Genomic DNA, 25,489 nt, shown 5'->3' on the forward strand with positions numbered 1-25,489 from the left:
TAAAAACATGGAAGGATTAAGTCTATATGATGAATGAATCATTTTGATTTTAATAATGTTGCTTTTGCTAAACTTGGATGGAAGATAACTACTGAGCCAGAAACTAAATGGATCCAAGTGTAAAAATGCTTCTTTCTTCCAATTGTTAAAAAATCATCAACATGGAAAGGAATCCTTAAAAATGGATGTATCTACTTAAAGCAATTAGATGGATATTTTGTTTTTGAAAACGATATTATCTACACTAAGAATGTGCGAAAGTGGGTTACATCTCATAATGGACTATCAATATTGTGGTTCAAACTCATATTGGGCGAGAATCGAACATAATACCTCTCATTACAAATAAAAAAAATATCACCATATCGTAATACTAAGTGACCAATCATATGAATAGTTAGAAATGGTACTTATATTAGCAGGTGCTTGGAATAAGGACAAATTAAAGCAATTAAGTTGTTCCTTAAGACATTTTACATTCCATTGTTGCAATATCTATAATAAATATTGAACACCACTTTGTGTGGGGCTTCTCCTAAACTCTGAACACTAATTATCTTTTAAACTGAATATTGGTATTATATAATTTTTTTTACTGAATATTGATTATTTCTAGAACTGAACATTGATTATTTCTAGAACAAAACACCGATTATTTCTTAAACTAAAAACTGATACTATTACTATTTGTTAAATTGAACACTAGTTATTTTAAAATATTAAACACTTGTTGTAACATCCCACATCACCTAGGGGAGTGGATCATGTAAGCCTTATATGTATATTCTCATCTCTACCTAGCACGAGGCTTTTTAGGAGCTCACTGGCTTTGATTTCCATTGGAACTCTGAAGTTAAGCGAGTTCGCGTGAGAGCAATCCCAGAATGGGTGACCCATTGGGAAGTTCTCGTGTGAGTTCCCAGAAACAAAACCGTGAGGGTGTGGTGGGGGCCCAAAGCGGACAATATCGTGCTACGGTGAAGTCGAGCCCGGGATGTGGTGGGGGCCCAGGCCAGGATGTGACACTTGTACCCTCACCATTTCTTAAACTGAACACTGGTACTATTACCGTTTTAAACTGGACACTAATACTATTACTATTTTAGAGCTCGTTTGGATGTAATTTTAAAATAACTGAAAGCGTTTTTGGTGAACACATGTACTATCAATATTTCTTAAACTAAACACAGACTATTTTAAAAATAAACACTGACAATTTCTTAAACTGAATATTACTACTACCAACACATATGATATTTATACTTACAAGTGGCAAATAAACTAAAAAACTAGGCACCTTGAAATAAGTAAGACAAACATAAGTTTAATAATACTAAATCAATCAAACCTACAATTACCATTTCTCTTAAATAGTTATCATCACTTTGGACATTTCGACATTGAAAACCTCAACCATAATAACAAGAAGAAATTTGCATAATTTGAAAATGTTAAGGAGACTTTCTCAAAAAGTGAGATTCTTTATAGATTTTCCACCCCCATTTCAAGTTTTTTGCACAATTCATGTGTCAACATTATAAAATATCATACAAAGAACATGAGATAACAGAGAGTTCTATAGAGAATCCAACTTTAAGAGAATCTGCTTAGCATTTCTCTCTATTCTTTCATCAACACTTTGATTTTTCTCGAAATTGTATGGTGCAAATGCAAGTTGTTTGGACATAAATTTGAGAGGACATGCAGAAACCTTAAACTAGTGTTTGAATTTTTTTTGATGCGATCAATATTTCTGTGAAAATATCCATATGACCAGATAAAGATATAGAAAGGGGGGGTGGTGAAGTTATATCGGAGAAACTCTGAACTTTCGACTAAGTTCAGAGTTTCTACAAAACTTGTAAGTGTATTTTCTATAAATGAGAGATACGATTCAAAATTAATACATGATATTAGTTTTTAAACTTTGAAAGTAGAGTGTTCAGTATTCGAGCAGTTACTCTACTATTATGAAATAAATAAAATGACACGAAAAATATTTCATGTTTTCTATTTGTATTATTACATGTAGAGTCTCGGACCTCGGTCGAATAAGTTGTTGAACAGCATTCATTAGGAAAGCATTCATTAGGAATGGGTTAAGTGGGGTTTGGAATATTCAAAGTATATATATATTTATAAATGAGTTTTTTTTTTAATAGTCGATATTATTTATACTGAGGAAAATGTAATGAGCTAGCAATAATGCGATTTTAAATTCGTCTTTGGTGAGAATCGAACTTAAGACATTTCACTTACAAGTGAAGAGGAATACCATTAGACCGTAGTACTAAGTGGATAGCATTCATCATTCATATATTCCTAATTAATAAAAACATATCATTAATCAGGCCTAAAAAAAGGTCATTGATATATGATTAAATAGTAAAGTTTTTATTTTTTTACTGAATACTTTTATTTTCGGTTAAATTATGAAATTTTCGAATTCTTAACTATGATTGAGATTTCATAAAAGAGGGTTATTTGTGGAACACGTTAAACTATATTTAATTATATAGTCATTACTCATCATTAAATTTGACACTTTCTTACACGACTTGTTAATACGACATAAAAATAAAGAGTTTCGAGGCAATACGATAACTAATCGAGTCGTTATATGATCACCCGTTAAGAGCACATTAACGGGTTTACGCACGGATAACCCGTGAGTAACCTATTTCAATCCGTTAAGAAAAAAATTATTTTGATAATTTTAAAGTTGAACTATAAAAAAATTACTATAAATACCGTAGCTATATTATATATATATTGTCTATTAAATGTGTATTATTGTATTTTATAGTATAATTAAAAAATTTTAATTTTTGTTTATTTATGTATTTCTATTATCAGAGTTTCTTATTATCATTACTAGGATAAATTTTAATTGGCATGTTGTTCAAAATTCAAATCAACTAGTATAATAATTGTATAGACAAAATGATAGATTTTCAATTTTAAAGTTAACGATCTAAGAAAGTTTTTTACTCTATGTCATACAGTCATACTCATAAATGTTTTATCCTCTTAAAAGTAAGATAAAACATAATAAAACACATTAAAAAATAAAAATACTAAACACATTAAAAAAATTATAATAATTAATTTACAAGTGCGAAAAAATGTAAAAAAATATGCAAATGCTTGTGATCACATCCTTTAAGTTTTGAGATGGGTACATCATCATTAAATTTTTTAAAGAGCTACAAAATCTCATGAATAGTATTTATAAGGCAGTTCAATATTTAAAAAAATCATAATAATTAATGTACAAGTGTGAAAAATGTGAAAGAATCTATAAACAGTCGCGATTGCATCCCCCACGTGTAGACGTTGCTTCCATCCTTGTTTAAATTTTTAATACCCTTCAAATGCTCATGAATAGTAGTTATTTGTGTGCTTCTAGAGGCCGGTGCAGACATAGCTTTAAATGACTTATTTTCATCATTATGCTCTTTTGGATTGATCATGGGAGATAAGGCCATCTCCAACCGAGGGCTGGCCAGAGGGCTCGTTTGAGCCCTCTAGCCCTCCAAGATTCCTCAAGATATTAATATTTTAATGAACAGTACAGGGCCATATTTGCCTCCGTCTCCAACCGAGGGCCAGAGGGCCAAATGGCTCGTTTTAGCCCTGTCACAAAAAACCGTCTCCAACCGAGGGCCAAAGGGCCATAGGGCCAAACATAATTTATTATTTAAAAACTACAATTTAAATTCAAATCTAACGGCTAGGTGACGTCAACATGATGTCAGCTAGCCGTTGGTAGCTGACATCATGCTGACGTCAGCTAGCCGTTGGATTTGAATTTTTTTTGCTATAAATAGGGTGGATATTGGGCTATAATTCACACAACTTTAAATTCAATCTATTTCAATTCAATCTCTTGCAATTCAATCTCTTTCAATTCAAGTTTGCAATGAATTCCAACTTTGGATCTTCATCCAATTCCAATTGGGGGTCCTTATCCAATTCCAAATTGGAAGCAAAATGGGCGCAAATGAGACGAGAAGATGAGGAGTCAGATGAAGAAGTTCAAGTAAGGCGCAACACACAAAACATGGCAGCAGCCATGGCTACGGCCATGGTGTGTCAGCCAACTGAGGAACAACCTCAATGGGGTGGCTCTATTGCTGGTCGCTCTTACAAACCACGAAACAGAGCGATGGCCCATGCCAATCTGATGAACAACTACTTCAACCCCGACTCGGTGTACACAGAAGAGGATTTCAGACGTCGCTTCCGGATGAGGCGTCATGTCTTCGAGCGTTTACTTCATGATGTCCAGCAGGTCAATCCATACTTTCGACAGAAGCGGGACAGAGCAGGCCGCCCTGGTTTCTCACCTTATCAGAAGGTTACTGTTGCACTCCGAATGATGGCATATGGCTCCTCAGCTGATTCGATGGATGAAACCCATGGTATGTCTGAGTCTACATGCCTTGATACTCTTGAAGAATTTTGTAACACAATTGTTCAGGTTTACAAAGACGAGTCCGAGAGCCAAATCAAGAAGATCTGAATCGGCTCCTTCACAAAGCTGAAGACTGTGGGTTTCTGGGCATGATAGGGTCATTAGACTGCATGCATTGGGATTGGAGGAACTGTCCCACTGGATGGCAAGGAAGCTTTAGCGGAAGGTCGAGAAAGCCAACTGTTGTGTTAGAGGCAGTTGCCTCATATGACACATGGATCTGGCATGCTTTCTTTGGAGTCCCTGGATCCCAAAATGACATTACAGTTCTTGGGCGTTCACCCCTCTTCAATAACTTGACGGAAGGTAAAGCACCTCAGCTTTTAAGTTTTATGTTGTTAAATGTTTTTAAAAATGTTGTTTAAGTTTCATGTTGTTAAATGTTTTTTTATGTTGTATAATTTGTATGTTGGTTAATGTTATTTAATGTTATTTCATATTGTTTAATGTTGTTTCATGTTACTTAATTTAATTTAATGTTGTATAAATGGCCTAGGAAAAAAATAGAATTGAAAAAAAATTATGAAACTAATTTTGTGAAATAGAAGTTATAAGAAAAAAAATATGAATCAAATTTTGTAAAATAGAAGTTATAGGAAAAAAATAGAATTTAAAAAAAAATATGAAACAAAATTTTGTAAAATAGAATTGAAATAAAATATGAAATAAAATTTGATTCATATGAAAAGGAAAAAAAAAGGGAAAAAAAAAGTTTAAATTCATTAAAAAAAAAGGCCTAATAATACAACGGCTACTAGCCGTTATATTAAAAAACATTCAAACTATTAGTGTCGGTTATAACCGACACTAATAGTAGAACTATTAAAAAAATAAAAAAACTCTTTAATGTTGTCGGTTATAACCGACAGCAATAGGAAAACATTAAAAAAAAAATAGCCAGCCCGGGGCTGGCTGGCTGGCCGAAAGCAGCCAGTCCTCCAGCCCTCCATGACACACCCCGATCCGGAGGATCCAGGTGTGCTGGCCGTCACGTGGGCGTGACGTAGCCATAAGCACGACACGGAAGCGGAAAAGCAACATAAATCAGCAGAATTTCAAACCAAATTCAAACATAACCACCTACGAACATAACCATACGAGTTGACAAGTAAACACATAAGTTCAGAGCATAGGTTAACTGCAGTCAAGTAGGACTAAAATAAGAATACATCACCTTCAGGTGAGTCCTACATGTCCAAGGTCTGTCAGAAAGCCGGAAAAAGGACCTCGTGAGCCAACCACCGCTAAACTAGAACCTGGAGGGGCGCAAAACAAAATGAGTGGGTCAGTAAAACAAATTAGTTTTCCAAACAGTTCATTAAAACAATTATATCCCCTCGCCGTAAAAACCTGTATACTTTCCCAGAAATATATATATAACCATATAAAATCTCAAAACTTAAATCCCAAATCTTTAACATTTTCAAGAAAACATGCCATGCCATAAATCAAAATATAAATCAGGTGAAATGAGGAATCAATCGGAGACCCTGCAGTTGGTCCTATACGATTAATTCAATAGCTCAAAATCCCACTAAGCCGGAGTCACCACAGTGACCTGTACGTCCCTACTCTGCACATCACTCGGAACTACGTAAGGTAGTCTATACGATGAAAGGTGTAAAAATACGCTCTAGTGCTTCTCTCATCATATCATCAGCGCGCATAACTAAGATCACCCACTAGTCGGAATCACGCCTAGTGATCTATACGACTAGCATGTCGGAACCCTCACATGGTCTATACGACATCCACCTACTTGGATCCAAGGCGAGCGTGCGGTGTGGTGAATAATATAAGCACTAACACCTAGGGTGCAGGTTATGAGCTCAAAACATCTCAACAACAACAATTCAATGAATAAATGAACTCACCTGACTTACCTGTGCCTCCACAGCACCATGCAACATGTATGCATCATATATCAATCATATATCTCATGTGAAATTCATATTTATCAAATAATTCTATGCATGGCATTTTTAAAACATAAATTCGTATAAATTCAATTTTCTGGGAAAAATTAATAGTATAAAGGTAATACGAAAACAAAACTGCCCACTCACTGGTAAGTCGACGGGTCGTAACCCCCGTGGCGTCCCTGGATGCGGTCATCCTCGGGATACGTCTCACCTATATGCGAAATAACTATAAAAACGTTAATTTTAAACACATCACCAATATTTCGAAATAACTTCTCATAAGATGCTCAATTTGGGTATATGAATATACCACATCGACCTACTCGACGTCACGAGCGTCGAGAAATTTTTAGAAACTGATTTGGACTCCCCACGCGCCCTCACGCGCCGGCTAGGGCTCGGCCCTACGCGCAGGCCACGCGCAGCCACGCGCGGCACGTGTCATCGTCTTCCCCAGGGTTCGCCGGACTGGTTTTTCCGGCGACCCAATTCCGGCCAGTTTTCAAACTTCTTGTTCTCCTTCGTTTTTCACCCAATTTCTTCGTATTTTATACCAAATTGAAGCCCTAAGAGTGCACTATCACGTTGGACTAGTCTTAGGGTCTAAAAATCAAGAAATCTCACCGAGCAAAATCCAAGAATTCGGCCAACTTTGAAACCCACGATCCCGACGTCCAAATCCTTCAAACGAACGTCCCCGAGCTTCCTTAGGACCTCACTAAGCTTGCTATAAGCTTGAATTCCCCTGAAACACAACATTTTACGTTCGCATGAACAGTACCCAAAAATGGAGGTTTCGGATTCCACGTGAAATCGAAGGTTTCACTTCCTAAAACTAGCACCAATGAACTCAGGACGTCAAAAGGATGAAGATACATACCTTATTTGCCTCGATCCGTCGAGTTTTGAAGGATTTTGGGTGTGTGCCGTACAATGGGTGTGTGTGCGTGAGTTCGTGAGGGAGAGGGAGAGACAGGGAAGGCACGGGGGAAGGAGAGGGAAGGAAAGGTCTTGTGTGGTCCAGATTAACCCACACCCTCCATTTCATCCTAGCCATACATAACAAAAGAAATCAAACCTTCAATATTTCCAACTCACTAATATTTCTTCTAGCTAAATTAATATTTGGACCAAAATAACGCCACAAACATACGCACCTTAATAACGCCAAGGGCACTTCCGTCATTTCACATTCCCGTCAACAGTACCTCCGGGACGGGCTGTGACACTCCAGCCCTCTCCGATCCCGTGGGGCCCTTCCAGATTCCAGAGCCCTTTGGCCTAGCCCTCGGTTGGAGACGATTTTAGGGCTATTTTCGGCCCTCTGGCCCTCTGGACCATTCGGTTGGAGATGGCCTAAGGGCTCAATACTTGTTGTTAATGATAAGCCAAAATCCTTTCTTCTGTTCTTTTTGTAATTTCCTATGCCATTTGGGAGTGAGTTCGAATCACTATCACCTTTGGTGCCTTTAGTCCTGTGCTTTAACCTATTTTTTATTTGAGTGCAAAATTAATAAAATTCATAATGATTATTATAGAAGTGTGAAAAAAATGTAATAGAAAATATACAATGACAAGCTTTACAACTTTCATGAAGGGAACAACTCCGAAATCTGACATCATAATCCATAAACCTTAGATTTATATTCAAATGTCGATTGTCGTTTACGCTTTATTTTTCTCACCAAATTTCGTTTTTTCAGATTTTCTTTTTTGAAAACATGATATTTTAGCGGATGTAGAAAAATGAACGATTCAGATCATTGATATCACGTTTTGATATTTACGGTTAATTGAAATATGAGGCGATGTCATATAGTTTCTAAAGACTATATAAACTATGAGCAATATGTTCACCAACGGTAAAGTCTGTACGTAACATCAACAATCTTAGGCATTCATCTTCTTGCATCATCTAAAAAATCATGTTTTCTAAAAAGAAAATCTGAAGAAAAAAAATTTTGGTAAGAAGAATGGAGCGCAAATGTAATCAACAATAAATTTTGATCTATAGTTTATGTGATTATAGTAGCAAATTTCGAAGTTGAGCCCCTCGAAGAAGTTGTAAAGCTTGTCATTACGAGCATTTATATATATTTTTATATTTTTCACACTTCTATATTAATATTTATTTGATACTTGAGATACAAATGTGTTTTTATGTTTTGGAGTAATATTTATGTGACAATGTGCTATGTATATACTATTTTAGTATTGTGTTTTTCATTTGATTATTTATTGGTTAAAATATATTTTCTTTAACAAGTAATGGGTTGAATCGTATTACTTATTAATAATAACAGGTCGGATCATATTACGTATTAATAATAATGAGTCGAATTCGAGTCGGGTCATATTATCCGTTCATTTTAATGAGTGTTACACGACACAACCCGTTCAGATGTCAAATATGACACAAAAACGATACAAACACGAAAAACACGACCCGAATATCCAGTCTACACATCACCATCAATATAATGGATAATTAAATTGAGATGGGGAGTTATAACATAACAAATTTCGCACACATCTTTGACATGGCCTGGGATCACACACATATAAGAAATTTCACATGGAACAATGGAAGACTCTCATAAAATGATAATTAATTAATGGGCAACCCTTGACTTAGCATGCAATACTCAGTTGTTAGTCAAATACCTAATTGTACAAAAAAAAACACCTAAAATGCGTTTTTTTCTTTTTCTTTTTTTGAACAAACGATTTTATCTACATTAGCGGGAGTGAGCTAATTCTTACAATGAACTTGCAATAATGTGATTCGAATTCGTTTTTGACGAGAATTGAACCTATAAAATGCATCTTAGACATGATATATATATTAGTAGTTATATGGGAACGAAGGAGATTTGTATATCGATCTGATACAATATGGTTCGCAAGGCCAGCGTTGCTTACATGATTCTCATAATTATATTGCTATTGTTTTCATCCGAAATAGTCTATGCCAATGCTTCTGAAAATCCAAAACACAGTACGTAATTTTGGTGGCTAATGTATACATTAAATCTCTCTCTCTCTCTCTCTCTCTCTCTCTCGTGTGTATATGTATATGTATGTCTGGTTACTAATGATGAGGTTCCTGATCTTGTCATTGCAGATGATGCAGAGAAGATGATGAGGAGGTCGCGTCTGCAAAAGGAGATTTTTCGGGGAAAGAAAGTAGGGGTACCAATAGGAGGTGGTTCGCCTGGTCCTGTTCTTCCGTAAGCTAAAGACAATAACTAGGTAGTAATTTGGTTTCTTTTTATGTTGGGATAATTTATAAATATACCTTTTGTAATTTCGAAGTTTTTAGCAAGATGTGATCTTTTGGATTATAGTCGTTTGCAATTTGTAGTCTTCTTCTTTACCTTGTGTCTATGAATAAGAATCATATAATGGATTCGATCATTTTAGATCAATCTGCTCTTGTTCGATATCAGTTTGTTTATCATTTTTTTTTCTTTCAAAGTGTACAATTAAATCATTATTCAATAAAAAAAAACCTTTCACCAGACGAAAAACAAAGAAGATGAACCAGAGAAGGTCATCGGTCGCGTCTGCAAATGGAAATTATTCAGGCAAAGAAAGTCTTCTTCCTCCGACTGCAACTTTTTTTTTTCTTTCTTCTTCTTCTTCCTCCTTCCTCCGTCTTCTTCTCCTTCTTCTTCCTCCTTCTTCTTCTCCTTCTTCTCCTTCTTCCTTCTTCATCTTCATCTTCCTCACAAAAAAAAAAAAAAAAAAAACCTTCATCTTCCCTAGATTCGGAGGAAGAAGAAGAAGTGAAAAAAAAAATGTGGATGACACATGGTCCCCAGTCATTGTTCACATGGGCGCTACGTCACAATTAACGGTAGATTTAATAGTTTGATTAACAGATGTATGAGACTGTCCCAAAATGTACACAGATGTATGAGACTGTCCCAAAATTTACACTTTAGGTATGAATCTGAGATAAAAAAACTTGATGTACTAAATGTTGAAAATCACAAAACATGAGGGTAGTAAATAGTCTTTTACCTTATTATTTTATATATTTTTATTTAAAATTAAACACAAACAATACCTGATAAAAACTGACCGCAAGATGTACGTTGAACGGACACAATTCACGAATCCCTAGAATCCTCACCAAAAGAATCCGGAAAGGATCCTATTGGCTGTTCAATAACTTATTCAAGCGATTAGCTATCATAATACAAGTAGAGAAATAATATATTTTTAGTGTCCTTTTGCTTACTTTATAACCGTAGAGCAACTACTTGAATACTAGATAAAGTTTAAAGATTAATATCATATACTAGTTTCTAGTCGCACATATCACTAGTAGAAAATACAATTACAAGTTTGGTAGATTACTTATTTAGAGGTGATTTTATTAACTTATCTATTTTACATACTCCTCCGTTTTGTAGTTTTTTTATATATTGAGTAGCATTCCTCTTCATTTGTAAGTGAGAGATTTTAGGTTCGACTCTCCCTAAAAACGGATTTGAACTACATTATTGCTAGTCTATTTTGAGACTAAATTCATCCCATTTTCCTTAATGTAAATAATATTGACTTAAAAAAAAAAAAAAAAAAAAAACCCTCCTTGATAAATATAATACACACACATATATATATATATATATATATCTGTATGCTACCTACACTACAAATCTAAACGTGTTTTATTTTTATTGATACTTATTTGGCATGGAACTGATTATGCATGTTAGGGGTAGGTCAAGATTTCTGCATGCCCATTTAGTCATCCATAAACGCCTCCCACTCAAATTTATATCGAAAGGACTTGCACATAATTTCGAGATAATAAAATAAAACTGTCAAAGTCACCTGCTGACGAAATTATGCAAAACGAAATATCTTCTTTGTTATTATGTGTGAGGTTTTCAATGTCGAAATGTCTAAAGTGATCACTATGTCAATGTCTGCTATAGAATGGAAGAAAATATCGATATTATTGGTGAAATATCGCCGATAATATCGTTATTTTTACATAACGATATTTTCAACGTTTACACTTAATTATCGTAATAATATCGCGATATTATCAATATTATCGATATTAGCCATAATATCGCCGAGGATCCTCCGTCGTCATCGCAACGGCAGCCGAAGAAGAAATGGGGGGGTGAGAACCGAAGAAGAAACAAGGAGAGACTGAGGGAGAAGGTGAGTTGCAGAGAAGAGATAGGGGGAGAACCGAAGAAGAAACAAGGAGAGACTGAGGGAGAAGGATGGAGAAGGATCGATCGAGAGACTGAGGGAGAAGGATAGGCTCTGGGAAGGTGAGTTGCAGAGAAGAGATGGGGGGAAGAACCGAAGAAGAAACAAGGAGAGACTTAGGGAAGAAGGATGGAGAAGGATCGACCGAGAGACTGAGGGTGGAGAGACTGAGGGAGAAGGATAGACTGAGGGTCTGCGTGTGTGTGTGTTGCGTGTGTGAGAAAAAAGGTGTGTGTGTGTGTGAAAAAAAACATTGACAAGACAAAAAGTGTGTTGCCTGTGTGTGTGTTATCTATCCGAGAGAAAAAGGTGTGTGTGTGAAAAAAACACTGACAAGATAAAAAGTAATGGTGGAGTGGTTTCTTACTATCAAAACTGTGTGTGTGTGAAAAAAAAATTGACAAGAGAAAAAGGTGAAGTGGTTTCATACTACCAAAGTTCAAAACCGTGTGTGTGTGTGAAAAAAAGATAGGTGGAGTGGTTTCATACTACCAAAGTTCAAAACCGGGTGTGTGTGTGTGAAAAAAAGATTGACAAGACAAAAAGGTGGAGTGGTTTCATACTACCAAAGTTCAAAACCGTGTGTGTGTGTGAAAAAAAGATTGATACTACCAAAGTTCAAAACCGTGTGTGTGTGTGTGAAAAAAAGATTGACAAGACAAAAAGGTGAAGTGGTTTCATACTACCAAAGTTCAAAACCGTGTGTGTGTGTGAAAAAAAGATTGACAAGACAAAAAGGTGAAGTGGTTTCATACTACCAAAGTTCAAAACCGTGTGTGTGTGAAAAAAAGATTGACAAGACAAAAAGGTAGAGTGGTTTCATACTGACAAGACAAAAAGGTGAAGTGGTTTCATACTACCAAAGTTCAAAACCGTGTGTGTGTGAAAAAAAGATTGACAAGACAAAAAGGTAGAGTGGTTTCATACTACCAAAGTTCAAAACCGTGTGTGTGTGAAAAAAAGATTGACAAGACAAAAAGGTAGAGTGGTTTCATACTACCAAAGTTCAAAACCGTGTGTGTGTGTGTGAAAAAAAGATTGACAAGACAAAAAGGTGGAGTGGTATCATACTACCAAAGTTCAAAACCGGGTGTGTGTGAAAAAAAGATTGACATTAAATTGGATTATTATTCATTAATATTAAGTTTTTTTTATTATCAAATTAGAATATTATTCATTAAATTAAATTATTAACAAATTGAAATATTATTCATTAAATTGGATTATTATTCATTAAATTAGATTATTATCAAATTAGATTATTATTCATTATATTGGATTATTATCAAATTGGATTATTATTCATCACCATGTTTTATATTAGGATTATTTAATAACTACTCTTCACAATACACTCACTCTACACATAGAGATGATAAAGATGGTGAAAATTTTGAACCTATAGGAACTCTATGTGGTACTAAGTCACTCATGTATCTTACCATGCAATATATAAAGTGTAAAATATTGTACTAATTCATTATATATAAATGATTATGGTGTGTTTAGACTTCTTTCATTAATTACTACATGTTTTCTACACGCACAATGTTTGTCAGCTCGCTATACAATCAACTTGATAATGTTAAATTCATCATGCAATGCATTTACTTCCAATTTTTTGTGATAAACTAATAGATAATTGACTAAATAAACATCCTGCAAAGTTTCAATAAAAATTTCCAAGTTTTTCTTACAATTTCTGTGGTTTCCATGTAATTTTTATCGATATCAATATTATCCCGATATTTCCATTGATATTTCCGTGTTTTCGGACTATCGATATTTCCGATATTACCGATATTTTCTTCCTTGGCTATAGCATGGAAGAAAATAAAAGTCTGATTGGACCAGAAAATAAGAGCCTGTTAATGTCATACTTTGAATCTTCCAACCCCAACTTACCAATTCCTAATGAATACTGTTCAATAGCTTATTCGAGTGGTACTCTTCATGTAATAGTACAAGTAGAGAAAATAATATATTTTTTATAAGGAAAACTAATGAAAAGGGTTTGAAAACTTTGAGTTTTAATGATAAGGACAAAATAAATGGTAAAGTGAATAGTACCAGGATTGACTTTTTAGTATAAAAATGTGGTTTTTCGTTAAAGTAAACAGTAACGAGAGCTTTTCGTTAAAGTCCTCTTTTTTATATCATTCTATTTATTTTATAATAATAAAATAACTGCTTGAATATTGAACACACTACTTATAAAGCTTCAAGATTAATATTATATACTAATTTCAAGTTGCACATCTTTTACTTATAAAAAATACACTTATAAGCTTGGTAGATTACTTATTAAAAGGTGATTTTCACATTCACTTCTCTTTCACATACTACTCCATTTTGTAGTCTTTTATATATTTAATAAATCAATCTCCTTGTTGTAAAGTCAAATATTCATCAGCTGTTTTCGCTTCTCTCTTTTCTATGTGGTCATGTAAAGGTAAAAACCTATATTAAAAAAAGGAAAAGAAAAAAAAATTATGTGGTAAACAATTGAAACTGCATTATTTTGTAACCTAAAAAATTACTGTTTTTTCCTTCCACATATAAACATAATTTTTCTCTTCCATTTTCTCTCCCCTATTTCCTACTCATTACCTTTTTATTTTATTTTTCATTCAATTAAAACTGTATTTAATTTTTTTTTTTAAACACACTGTGTGATATTTATCACGAATAAATATAATGAGACCTACACCACATATCTGTGCGCGTTTTATCCAATTTTTATTAATCTTTATTTGACATGGAATTGATTATTGCATGTTATGGTTAGTTCAAGATAGTGTTCAAAATATCGGCATAGTAAAATGTCAACATGCAAATTTGTGAGAATATCAGTGGATGTATCGATATTGATATCGGCTGTTTTTTATGGAAATGATGAAAATTTAAAAAAAAAAATTAAAATAAAACTTTAAGGAATGTCAAACAAATTTTTAGATGAAATATAAGAATTATCTGATATTTAACCGATGTGAGAAATATCGACAGTCGAAAGTTAAGAGTTTCTCCGATATAACTTCACCCCATTTCTATATCTTTATTTGATCATATGGATATTTTCACAGAAATATTCATCACATTGAAGAAATTTCAAACATTGGTTTAAGGTTTTTGCATGTCCTATTAAGTCATCCATAAACGACCCCACTCAAATTTATGTCCAAACGACTTGCGCTTGCATCACACAATTTTGAGAAAAATCAAAGTGTTGATGAAAGTGTGGAGAGAAATGCTAAGGAGACTCTTTTAAAGTGGAACTTCGGCATCTTATGTTTTTTGTACGATATTTTATAATGTTGAAACAAGAATTGTGCCAAAAAACATGAAATGGTGACGAAAAATCTATAGAGAGTCTCCTCAGCATTTCTCAATTATTAAAATTTCTTCCTTATATTATGGTTGAGGTTTTCAATGTCAAAAAGTCCAAAGTGATAACTATGTAAGAGAAATGCTAATTGTAGGTTAATTTATTGATTTTAGTATTATCAAACTTGTGTTTGTCTTATTTATTTCAAGTTGCCTAGTTTTTTAGTTTAATTGCCACTTGTAAATACAAATATGCGCTGGTAGTAGTATTGTTCAGTTTAAAAAATAGTCAGTTTTCAGTTTAAGAAATAATGATAGTGTAAGTGTTCAATTTTAGAAATAATCAGTGTTTAGTTTAAAATAGTAATAGTAGCAATGTTCAGTTTGAAATAGTAATAGTTCTAGTGTTCAGTTTAAGAAATAGTGAAAGTGCCAATGTTTAATTTTTAAAAATAATCAGTGTTCAATTTAACAAATAGTAATAGTATCAATGTTTAGTTTAAGAAATAGTCTGTGTTGAGTTCTAAAAATAGTCAATGTTCAATTCTAGAAATAATTAGGGTGTGTTTGTTTCCCTTCGCTAGCCATCATTGGACTGGACTAGACTAATAGTTAGTCCAGTCCCATGTTTGTTACTTCACAGGACTAGCTTTAGTGGGAGTAAGCCGGACTCACCTCAACTAAGGACCGTGCTAGATGGCCTTAGCAAGAGACATCGCGAACCATGAGACTAGCTAATCCCTTCGATCGCCCTTTGCTCGTGTCCTCTATTCTCCTCTCTGCTCGTGTTCTCTCCCTCTCTCCTCGTCCCCAACTCTGAATCATGAACAAAGACTTCCACTCGAACTTCAATCTGAGAACTCACGAGCTTTGTCATCTGATTCACCTCTAATCCGACCAAGCTCATCGGTCGTGCCCTCCGATTGGGCTCTTTCCTCCTAGACCTTAATTTTCGACGGCAAGGACTTCAGGCTTCGTCCTCCTTGACCTCTTCCACTACTACCTGTGCTCTACTTTGCCCTTCACATTTCCTTCTTCCCTGCTTCCCACAACCAGAAAACCCAGATTCTTTTTAGTAGTATAAAATTATTAAATCAATATTTTTCTTATCGTGTAATAAGTTACTCACACGTATACCTGAACCAACCCGTTATCTTAACATGTGCTTATTGACTTATCCGATAACAACCCAATTCGTTATCGTGTCGATCCGAAAACCTGTTAATTTCGTGTCGTGTTGGGTTATTGGGTCGTGTCAGAAATTGACAAGCTTAGTACCCATGAAAGAAGGAAGCTAGATCCGACTTGGCCGCCGAGTTAATTGCCATGGACCAATCATGGAATCCGTAATATGCGTTGTGGGTGATAGCCCGACTGCACAGAGAAAGGAGATAAGGAGAAAAAGAAGGAAGGATTGTAAAAACAGTCCTTACTTAATTGATAGAGTTACTGAGAAGGGGATGGTGTAGAAATCAAGGAAAGCTAGGTAGAGGATGGTGGATAGGAAGAAAGCGAGGGGAAGAAGGAAGATGGCCGAAGGGGATTAGAAGAGGCCAGATTTTTTTTTAAATTTTAATTTTTCTTAATTTTAATGTTTTTAGTTTTTAATATACACATAACCCTCAGTAATTCTCCACATAGGCGCCACGTCATCAGTTGACTGCTGATTTAACAATAATCTTAATAAATATATGCAATTACGACTTCATGTACCACTCTGTAATGAAAAAAAAACTTATTGTACCAATATTGAAAATCAAGAAGTGTTAGAAAAGTAAATTGAAATTAATCCTACTTTTTAATTTACGTGGTTGTATCTTTTACCTTAAAATTTGACATATTTTTATTATAAAAAAAAAACCCCTTAAAAATCACTAGAAAGTTCAAGGTTCTCCCGTTTTCCTTAACTTTAGTAATAAAAACTTAAAAACATCATCGGGTTGTAATTTTAAATTAACCATTTGGATGCAAATTAGTAATACATCTCACTATCAATAAAGCCATGAATTGCTTAAGAAAAAGGTATACACAAAAACCATGACTAGAGTTTCAATTTATTGTGATAAACTATGCTTTCTAGCTTGCCTGATCTTGTATCTTCAGCTAGCTTCATCACAAAAAAGTGCTTTTGCTTCTGCCAATTCCACTGAAGCAGAAGCACTTCTCAAATGGAAAGCTAGCTTTCAAAACCAAACCCAAAACAACCTGACCTCATGGATGAATGCAAATGAAGCCCCATGCAATACTTGGATTGGAGTTTCATGCAACTCAGCTGGAAGCGTCAACAGATTAAACCTCACCAACTCTGGTATACAAGGTACTCTACTTGAATTTCCATTCATGTCCTTGCCCAATCTTGCATATGTTGATCTAAGCTACAATGAACTTTTTGATCAAATCCCACCTGAGATCAGTTCCCTCACCAAACTTATCTATTTTGATGTATCCTACAATCAAATGTCTGGAAAAATCCCACCTGAAATCTGTCTTTTAACAAATCTTCAGGTCCTTCACCTAAATGCAAATAAGTTCAACGGCTCAATTCCTCAAGAAATAGGCCAACTTAAATTTGTCTATGAGCTAGCTCTAAACTTTAACAATTTAGAGGGTTCAATTCCAGCTTCTTTGGGTAATTTGAGCCAATTGACTTCTTTGATTCTCCACCGAAACCAACTTTCGGGTTCTGTTCCTCCCGAAATTGGAAACCTTTCGAAATTGGTTGAACTTTACCTGTTTGACAACTATTTATCAGGTCCAATCCCTCTGAGTTTCGGAAACTTGAAAAGTCTAACCATCATGATGTTGTACAACAATACCCTTTCTGGTTCTATCCCAACTTCTTTTGGCAATTTGACAAACCTTGTTTATCTCTCTGTCTTCGGTAATAAACTTTCCGGCACTATTCCCGAAGAGATTGGAAACTTGAAATTTGTTGAGGATGTACACCTGGCTGCTAACCGATTTTCTGGTTATTTGCCTCGAGATATTTGTAGTGGTGGACTGCTACAAAGGTTTACTGCAGAAAACAACGAATTTACAGGTCCAATCCCGAAAAGCTTGAAGGATTGCAAGAGCTTAGTCAGAGTTCGTCTTCAAGGGAACCAACTCAAAAGCAACATATCTGAAGACTTCGGTGTCTATCCGAATCTTCGGTTTGTAGACATAAGCAACAACAACTTATATGGGGAAATCTCAGACATCTGGGGGCAGTGTCCAAACTTAACAGCCCTACGTTTTGCGGGGAACAACCTTTCTGGTAGCATACCATCTGAGATTGCCAATGCAACTAAAATTCAGTATCTCGATTTTTCTTCGAATCATCTGGTTGGGGTGGTTCCCAAGGATTTGGGGAGATTGAGTACTTTGGTGAATCTAAAGTTGAATGGCAATCAACTTTTGGGTTCTATACCCTCAGAATTTGGAGCATTCACTCAACTCGAATATCTTGACTTGTCCACCAACAAGTTGAATGGCTCAATTCCAAGCATTTTTGACGAATTGATCGGTTTAAACTACTTGAATTTGAGCAACAACAATTTCAGTCAAGAAATTCCATTTCAGTTGGGGAAGTTATTTCACCTGTCACAGTTAGATTTAAGTCGTAACTCACTTGACGGAAAGATACCATCAGAAATCAGCAATATGCAGAGCTTGGAGGGGCTGAATCTTTCCCACAATAATCTTTCCGGTCTCATTCCAGCAACTTTTGATGGAATGCGTGGCTTGTCGTACATAGACGTATCCTACAATCACTTGCAGGGTCCCATCCCCAACAACAAAGCATTTCAAGATGCTCACAGCTTTGAAGGGAATGAAGGATTGTGTGGAAATGTTGTAGGTCTAGAATCCTGCAATAAGCATGTCTCAAAAAGAAAAACCAAAAGAAAACTCTTGTTTGCAATCGTTTTCCCCATCTTGGGAACAGTTTTACTTGCTCTCCTTGCAATTGTCTTCATCAAAACAAGAAGAAAGAAAAAGCCGGGAACAGAAAAGAGTGATATCCATGATGAAATTTTTTCAATCTCTCTTTTAGATGGAAAAAAATTGTATTGAGAGATCATAAGAGCAACCAATGGTTTTGACTCCATATTTTGCATTGGGAAGGGAGGATCTGGAAGTGTCTACAAGGCAAAGCTACCATCAGGCAGCATAGTTGCAGTGAAGAAACTCCATCAAAAACTTGACGGCGAGGAGACATTACAGAAGGAGTTCCACAACGAAATAAGTGCACTAATCAATATACGACATCGAAACATTGTGAAACTTTGTGGTTTTTGTTCGAATTCACAGCACTCCTTTCTGGTCTATGAATACCTAGAAAAGGGTAGTCTGGCTTCAATCTTGAGCAAAGAAGACGAAGCACAAGAATTGGATTGGAGTAGGAGGGTGAGAATTGTAAAAGGCGTAGCTCATGCACTGTCTTACCTGCATCATGATTGCGTGCCGCCAATTGTACACCGAGACTTATCAAGCAGCAACATTTTGCTGGATTATGACTACGAGCCTTGTGTTTCAGACTTCGGTACTGCTAAGCTTTTGAATCCAGACTCATCGAATTGGAGCTCACTTGCAGGCACATATGGATATGTAGCACCAGGTAAAGTAAAACAGTTAAAATATAAAATGTTGAAATTTGATAATATAAATTTAAACATATACTCATGGCTTGCTCTCCCTTAATTTTTATGCAGAGTTGGCCTACACAAGGAAGGTAACTGAGAAATGTGACGTTTATAGCTTCGGAGTGCTGGCATTGGAAGTGATCACGGGAAAAAGACTAGGTGATTTAATCTCGTCCTTTTCGTCTCCATCTGCGTGTGAAAACAAATTGCTGAAGGACGTATTGGACCAACGGCTTCCACCTCCTACACTTGAAGTTGAAGATGAACTGATAACCATTGCAAGGGTAACAATCACATGCAGGGATTCGCGACCGCAATCGAGGCCAACAATGCACATGGTTTCTCAGTCGTTATCATTCCAAACTGCAGCTTCCACTGGAGGACCAGACATCACACTTGAACAACTCATTAAGATTTAAATTGCGTTTGATATTGTTTGAGTTGGCACGAAATTCAGATCGTCTTGTTTAAATGTATCATATATGTACTCTGTAATATTTGTAGTTAAATTGAGAATAAGAGAGGAGTGCTAGCTGGACTCGCTCAACAGCAAGTCCCAAATGTAGTATCACTTAAATGGTTAGACCAAAATATCCTATTTAGTATTTACTAGAAATTGATGCACGCGCATTGCTGCATGATTAAAAATTGTATGAAAAATTATGTTGAAAGATATAATAAAAACTATGTCATTTAATACTATTTATATTGAAAACGTTATGAAGATTTTTACATACAAAAGATTATACAGTCTACATACAGAAGATCATAGATTTTTTCTATCTACATGCAAAAAACGAATAGATGGAGATATACAAAAGATTATGAAACGTTGGGACTATTTACATAACAAAAATATTAAGAAATATTGTTTCATTTACATTAATAAAATATGACAAAAGTTGTTCATTGGAACACCAAAAATTTCCCAGCAATACTCTCGTTGCAAAAAAAAAAAAACAGCCTAGGCAAGGAAAAAAAATTAATTACTAAAATACTTGCAAAGAATTTTGACATCAACCGATTTATATTATATAAAAAATAATGATAAGGTATGGTAAAGTATGGTTACTTCGCGTTTTATTGGTGGAAAGGAATTTGGTTTTCTATCAGTTGGAGAGGAACTTTTCTCAGCAATTTGATCACTTTGTACCTACCTTCCCTCCTATCACAACAAATAGTTCATGCTTTTAAAAGAAAAAAGTTTGTGCAGTGTAAAATGTACAACCGGAATTCTGATCAAGTATGTTTGTGAGAAAGACATAATTTAAGTTAGAATACATGTAAGTTTTAATGATTTAGCAGAAGAGGTGTGATCAATAATCTTAGTGAATAATGGAATAACAACTAATTTAGTTCCATTACATAAATTTAAAGACTGATCAGTAGCCTAATTGACATTCCTATTTTGAAAACCAAATTGGTAGGGCCGGTCTTGACCCAGTACCAGCTGGGTGACCGTCTAGGGCCCCAAAAATGGGGCACAAAAATTATTATAGTATTGTATTCATATATGATTCTATAAGCATATAAATTAAAGAGTTTGGTTAATTAATCAAGAATGTTAACTAGAGGTGCTAGTGGTGTTATTTTCTAGTAATAATGAGGTCCCGTGGTCGAACTATTATCAGCATCTTTTTATTTTCAATTTTTTTACTAATTTTTGTTAGATTGTTAATTTCTTTTATCTGATTATGATAACTAGAATTTGGTTGGTTGATCAAGAAGGTTAACTGGAGACGTTGGTTCCTTTGTTGCCAGTAATAACGAGGTCCCATGTTCGAGCTAGTCCCTACGCCTTTTTCTTTCCAATTTTTTACTAATTTTTGTTTGATTGTTAATTTCTTTTACCTTTGATTAACTACTAAAATTTAGTTTATTTATCAAGAAGGTTAACTAACGGCCTAGGTTTTTGATATTCATTCCAATTCAACTTTAACCTTCAACAAAATAATGTATGTATGTCTTTACTAATTCAATTTGGCAAGTATATGTTGGTTATTTTAATTATTTTAATAATATTTTATTTTTAAAGATTCAAAACTTATTATTATTTTATTTTGTTTATTTTAATATTTAAGAGTTGTGTTTTATATGAAGAGTCATAATCCTTTTCTAAAAGGGTATGAGAAGTTCTTTAAATAAGAAACCTTAGACATAAAATATATACGCTTAAAACTTTTCTGTCTCCCTCAATTCTCACATCTCTGTTAGTCTATTTACATTCCTACTTCATAATTCTTGGGCAATTACTAATTGGCAATCCCGTCTACTATTGGCGTGCATATCGGATCGGATATCCTGTGAGGCTTTGGGTTGTATATTGGAGTTGTAGGCACCGTCATAACCTACACGTAGGGAGGCATCTACAGTTTTAGGGCAACGACATCGCGCCTCTCTTTGGTTCACATGCCAGATATTCTTATTCTTTTTTCCTAATTTAAATTTCATAAGTCTGATAGTAATTATACATTTGATTTGATATATTTGATCATATAAATAATTGATATATTTCTGCAATATATTTCACAGTATAGAGATTATTCAGAAAATAAGATCACTTTTAGGCAACTGCAAAAATTGGAACTTTCTCTACCAAATCTACAAGACTTTTGCTCATAAAATTGCATTGTCGAAGTCTCATGCTAAGACACTTTAGACATCAAGTATTGCTCGATTGAGTTTAGGATTTCTCGAGATGGATTACTCCTAAGTGATTTAGAACTTGAACACCACAACCAACAGAGGTAGAGGAAGAAGACGAAGATGTAGAAGAAAAATAAGAAGCAAAAAAAGAAGAGAACGATGCAGATACGCATCTATTATGTGGCTTGTTTATGTTTCGTTGCTATGTGTTTTGCCTACTTGGATTGCTGGTTTGCTTTTTCTTTTTGTGTGAAGGAAGAGAAAGAAAAAGTTACTCACACATAAAATAATCTTTGGAAATAATATTAAGGATGAAGAATATAATTTATTTATACCTTCTTTTAGAGGTGGGAAAAGACGATCACACGAATTAACAGAAAGACTAGTACTTTTTAGATAGGCTTTTTATTCAAAATAGTCCCTGAGATTTGCATCATCCATAATTTTGGTCTCTGAGATTTAAAATCAATAGAAGTAGTCTCTGAGATTGACCACCATCCATGATTTTGGTCATTCCGTTAAAAACTCCGTTAAGTGTCCCGGAACTCTTGGCCGGAAGTTTGGGCAATTTTGAAAGCTTCGTACCTCAATCGTTTCTTAACCAAATTCGACCCATAATATATCAAAATGAAGATAAGAAAGTGTAGAATAAGATTATACCTATTTTGAAGCCCAATAATTTCCGTAGATGGCCGGAAAATAGCCTGAAAGGTGACTGGTCCGCGGGAAAATTGGAAAACTCGTCGGAAATTGGGTAAACTTTAAACGTTCATAACTTCTTCAATACTCAACGAAATTGAGTGATTCAAAAACGAAAATCATACATCTTGAAGAGACAAAGAGAATGGTATCTTTCATGACTGCTAAATAATCATGGTTTGGCCGGAAAACGGCTCGAAAGTAACTAACTCGAAAATGGTTAGCCACTTTTGAGCCGTTTTTCTCCCAAACCAAGGCGAGTTAGCCTTTCAAAAAGGTATCATTATCTTCGTCTTGTCAACAAGTATGATTTTCGTTTTTGAATCACTTGATTTCATTGAGTATTAAAGAAGTTATGAATGTTTAAAGTTTACCCAATTTCCGGCGAGTTTTCCAGTTTTCCCGCGGACCAGTCACATTTCAGACTATGTTTCGGCCATCTCCGGCAATCATTGGGCTTCCAAATAGGTATAATCTTATTCTACACTTTCCTATCTTCATTTTGATATATTATGGGTCGAATTTGGTTAAGAACCGATTGAGTTACGAAGCTTTGAAAATTGCTCAAACTTCCGGCCAAGAGCTCCGGGACACTTAACGGAGTTTTTAACGGAATGACCAAAATCATGGATGGTGGACAATCTCAGGGACTAATTCTATTGATTTTAAATCTCAAGGACAAAAATTATGAATGATGCAAATCTCATGGACCATTTTGAATAAAAAACCTTTTAGATATGACAATGTTCTTTTCTTTATGACCAATTGACCAAGTATTATGGTGGAACTTTTTTTTATGTATGACGAACTTATTGTCCGACAAAGAAAAATACTTATTCAAAATTTTTAAAAACCTTCAAATACCTAATCGAAAAGGAGAAAAAAATCACATGAAAACATAAATGTTCTTGTGCGTATTGTGGGTTTATGGGCCCTTTTTCATTTTTGCCCAGGGTATACAAAATGTTTGGACCGGCCTTGCCCCAACACCTATTGTGTTGTCACCACCAAGTCCCTCATCACCTTTCGTTTACGTTCCCCCAGCCCTTCCTATCCAAAGTCCACCTCCAAGCCCAACAAGAATTGTCCCAGGTTCACCACAATCTATCTCCACCCCTAATCCATCGAAACCATCCCAAGCCCAACGGGCTTGGTACCCGGCATACCACAATCCATCCCCACTCCCAACCCGCCCGAAAGTGTCCCAAGCCCGCCCGAAAGTGTTCCAAGCCCACCGGGCTTTATACCTAGTCCCACTATCTACATCCCAAGCCCACCTTATTTCGAGCCTAGCCCGCCTTCTTCGGTTCCATCCCTTATTGGGTTTCAACCAAGCCCGCCGGTGTTCCTACCTCCCATTGTGTTCCCTTCCGCCCACTACACTGCCGAGTCCAAGACGAGGCCCGACGGCGGCCTTGTGGTGCGTAGCTAAGCCATTTGTGCCCGACCCCATCATCCAAGAAGCTATGAATTATGAATGTGGGTCGGGAGCGGATTGCGCTTCCATCCAACCCAATGGGTCATGCTTCATGCCCGACACATTGTTTGCCCATGCTTCTTATGCCTTCAATGGTCACTGGCGAAGGACTAAGGTTGCTGGTGGCACCTGTTCTTATGGAGGAACTGTCATGCTAGTTACTGTTCATCCAAGTAAGAGAGTATATATTTCAATAATTTCACTCACACTCATTTCTTGTTTAGTCCCAATACTTTTCCGTATTGCATTTTAGTTTATATAAAAAACTGATCCATTATCTTAGTCACATCTTTACAGGTTATGATCGATGTCGATTTGTTTATTATTGATATCAAAATAGACTCAATCACAATGACAATGCAAATCCTTTTTTCTTTCTTTTTCTTTTTCTTTTCAACTTTTCGACAAGAAAAGTACAAAATTTCAATGTATTTAACCCTAATTTGAACAGGAATTTTGTAAGTACAATGTAGAGATAACTTCTTGTTCAATCATGAATACAAACTTCAATAATTTCTCATGTTATAAATTGTTTTTTTTTTTTTTTTGGTATTTTATGCAAACTTTGTTAGGTTCAAAGCCAATGACTCAACTGATCATGACAAATGTGCTTTTGTTAGTGCCAAACAGCTGCAATCCACTTATTAATTAACATGGATTATTATCCTAAGATCTGGAAACATCTTTTAGTATTATGATAATGTTCTAATGTGGTTGATCTACTAGGATATGACTCCCTATGGATTATTATCCATATCTATGCCCCCACTTAATAAAAAGAAAAACTTCAACTAATAATATTTGACATGGTGAAACCGAAACAAGTAATTAAGATAAAGTCAGGTTAGCAGCATATTTAGATTGATGATCACCACCGGGCTTTGTACTCATTGAATATCTTTAGAGAACTTGTTTGTGTCTTATAATTATCATACTAAATTTAGTTAAGAACTCAACAAAAACTGATAAAAACTAGAAAACAAAAGAGCATAAAAGAGTGTGAAAGAAAGAGCAATAGAGCTAGGTCTTATGCACCCGCCCGCACCCAACCAATAAATTTGGACGTTTCCCTCCACCTTACCCG

The 25,489-nt window shown here is 35.2% G+C and overlaps 2 protein-coding genes and 1 long non-coding RNA gene across 3 annotated transcripts in view; 2 read left to right on the forward strand and 1 right to left on the reverse strand.

The window, feature by feature from the left end:
• Positions 1-5,472: 5,472 nt before the first annotated feature.
• Positions 5,473-7,585, reverse strand: LOC126584486 (uncharacterized). The gene is made up of 5 exons (XM_050248846.1): positions 7,549-7,585; positions 7,280-7,436; positions 7,024-7,144; positions 6,544-6,610; positions 5,473-5,733 (listed from the first exon to the last, which is right to left on the reverse strand). The coding sequence occupies exons 1-5, from the start codon at positions 7,583-7,585 to the stop codon at positions 5,654-5,656; spliced, it is 462 nt and encodes a 153-aa protein (XP_050104803.1). The 3' UTR covers positions 5,473-5,653.
• A 1,458-nt stretch (positions 7,586-9,043) lies between these two features.
• Positions 9,044-9,842, forward strand: LOC126586793 (uncharacterized). The gene is made up of 2 exons (XR_007610900.1): positions 9,044-9,397; positions 9,524-9,842. It is a non-coding gene; the product is annotated as an uncharacterized LOC126586793 (long non-coding RNA).
• A 7,126-nt stretch (positions 9,843-16,968) lies between these two features.
• LOC126586785 (MDIS1-interacting receptor like kinase 2-like) overlaps positions 16,969-25,489 on the forward strand; it is a 29,592-nt gene continuing 21,071 nt past the window's right edge. The window contains exon 1 of the mRNA XM_050251737.1: positions 16,969-18,799. Within this exon, the coding sequence (XP_050107694.1) occupies positions 16,999-18,799 (1,801 nt within the window). The 5' untranslated portion in view covers positions 16,969-16,998. The remainder of the gene's footprint in view (positions 18,800-25,489) is intronic.

The sequence above is a fragment of the Malus sylvestris genome, chromosome 10 (assembly GCF_916048215.2).
Source record: "Malus sylvestris chromosome 10, drMalSylv7.2, whole genome shotgun sequence".
Lineage (NCBI taxonomy): Eukaryota > Viridiplantae > Streptophyta > Magnoliopsida > Rosales > Rosaceae > Malus > Malus sylvestris.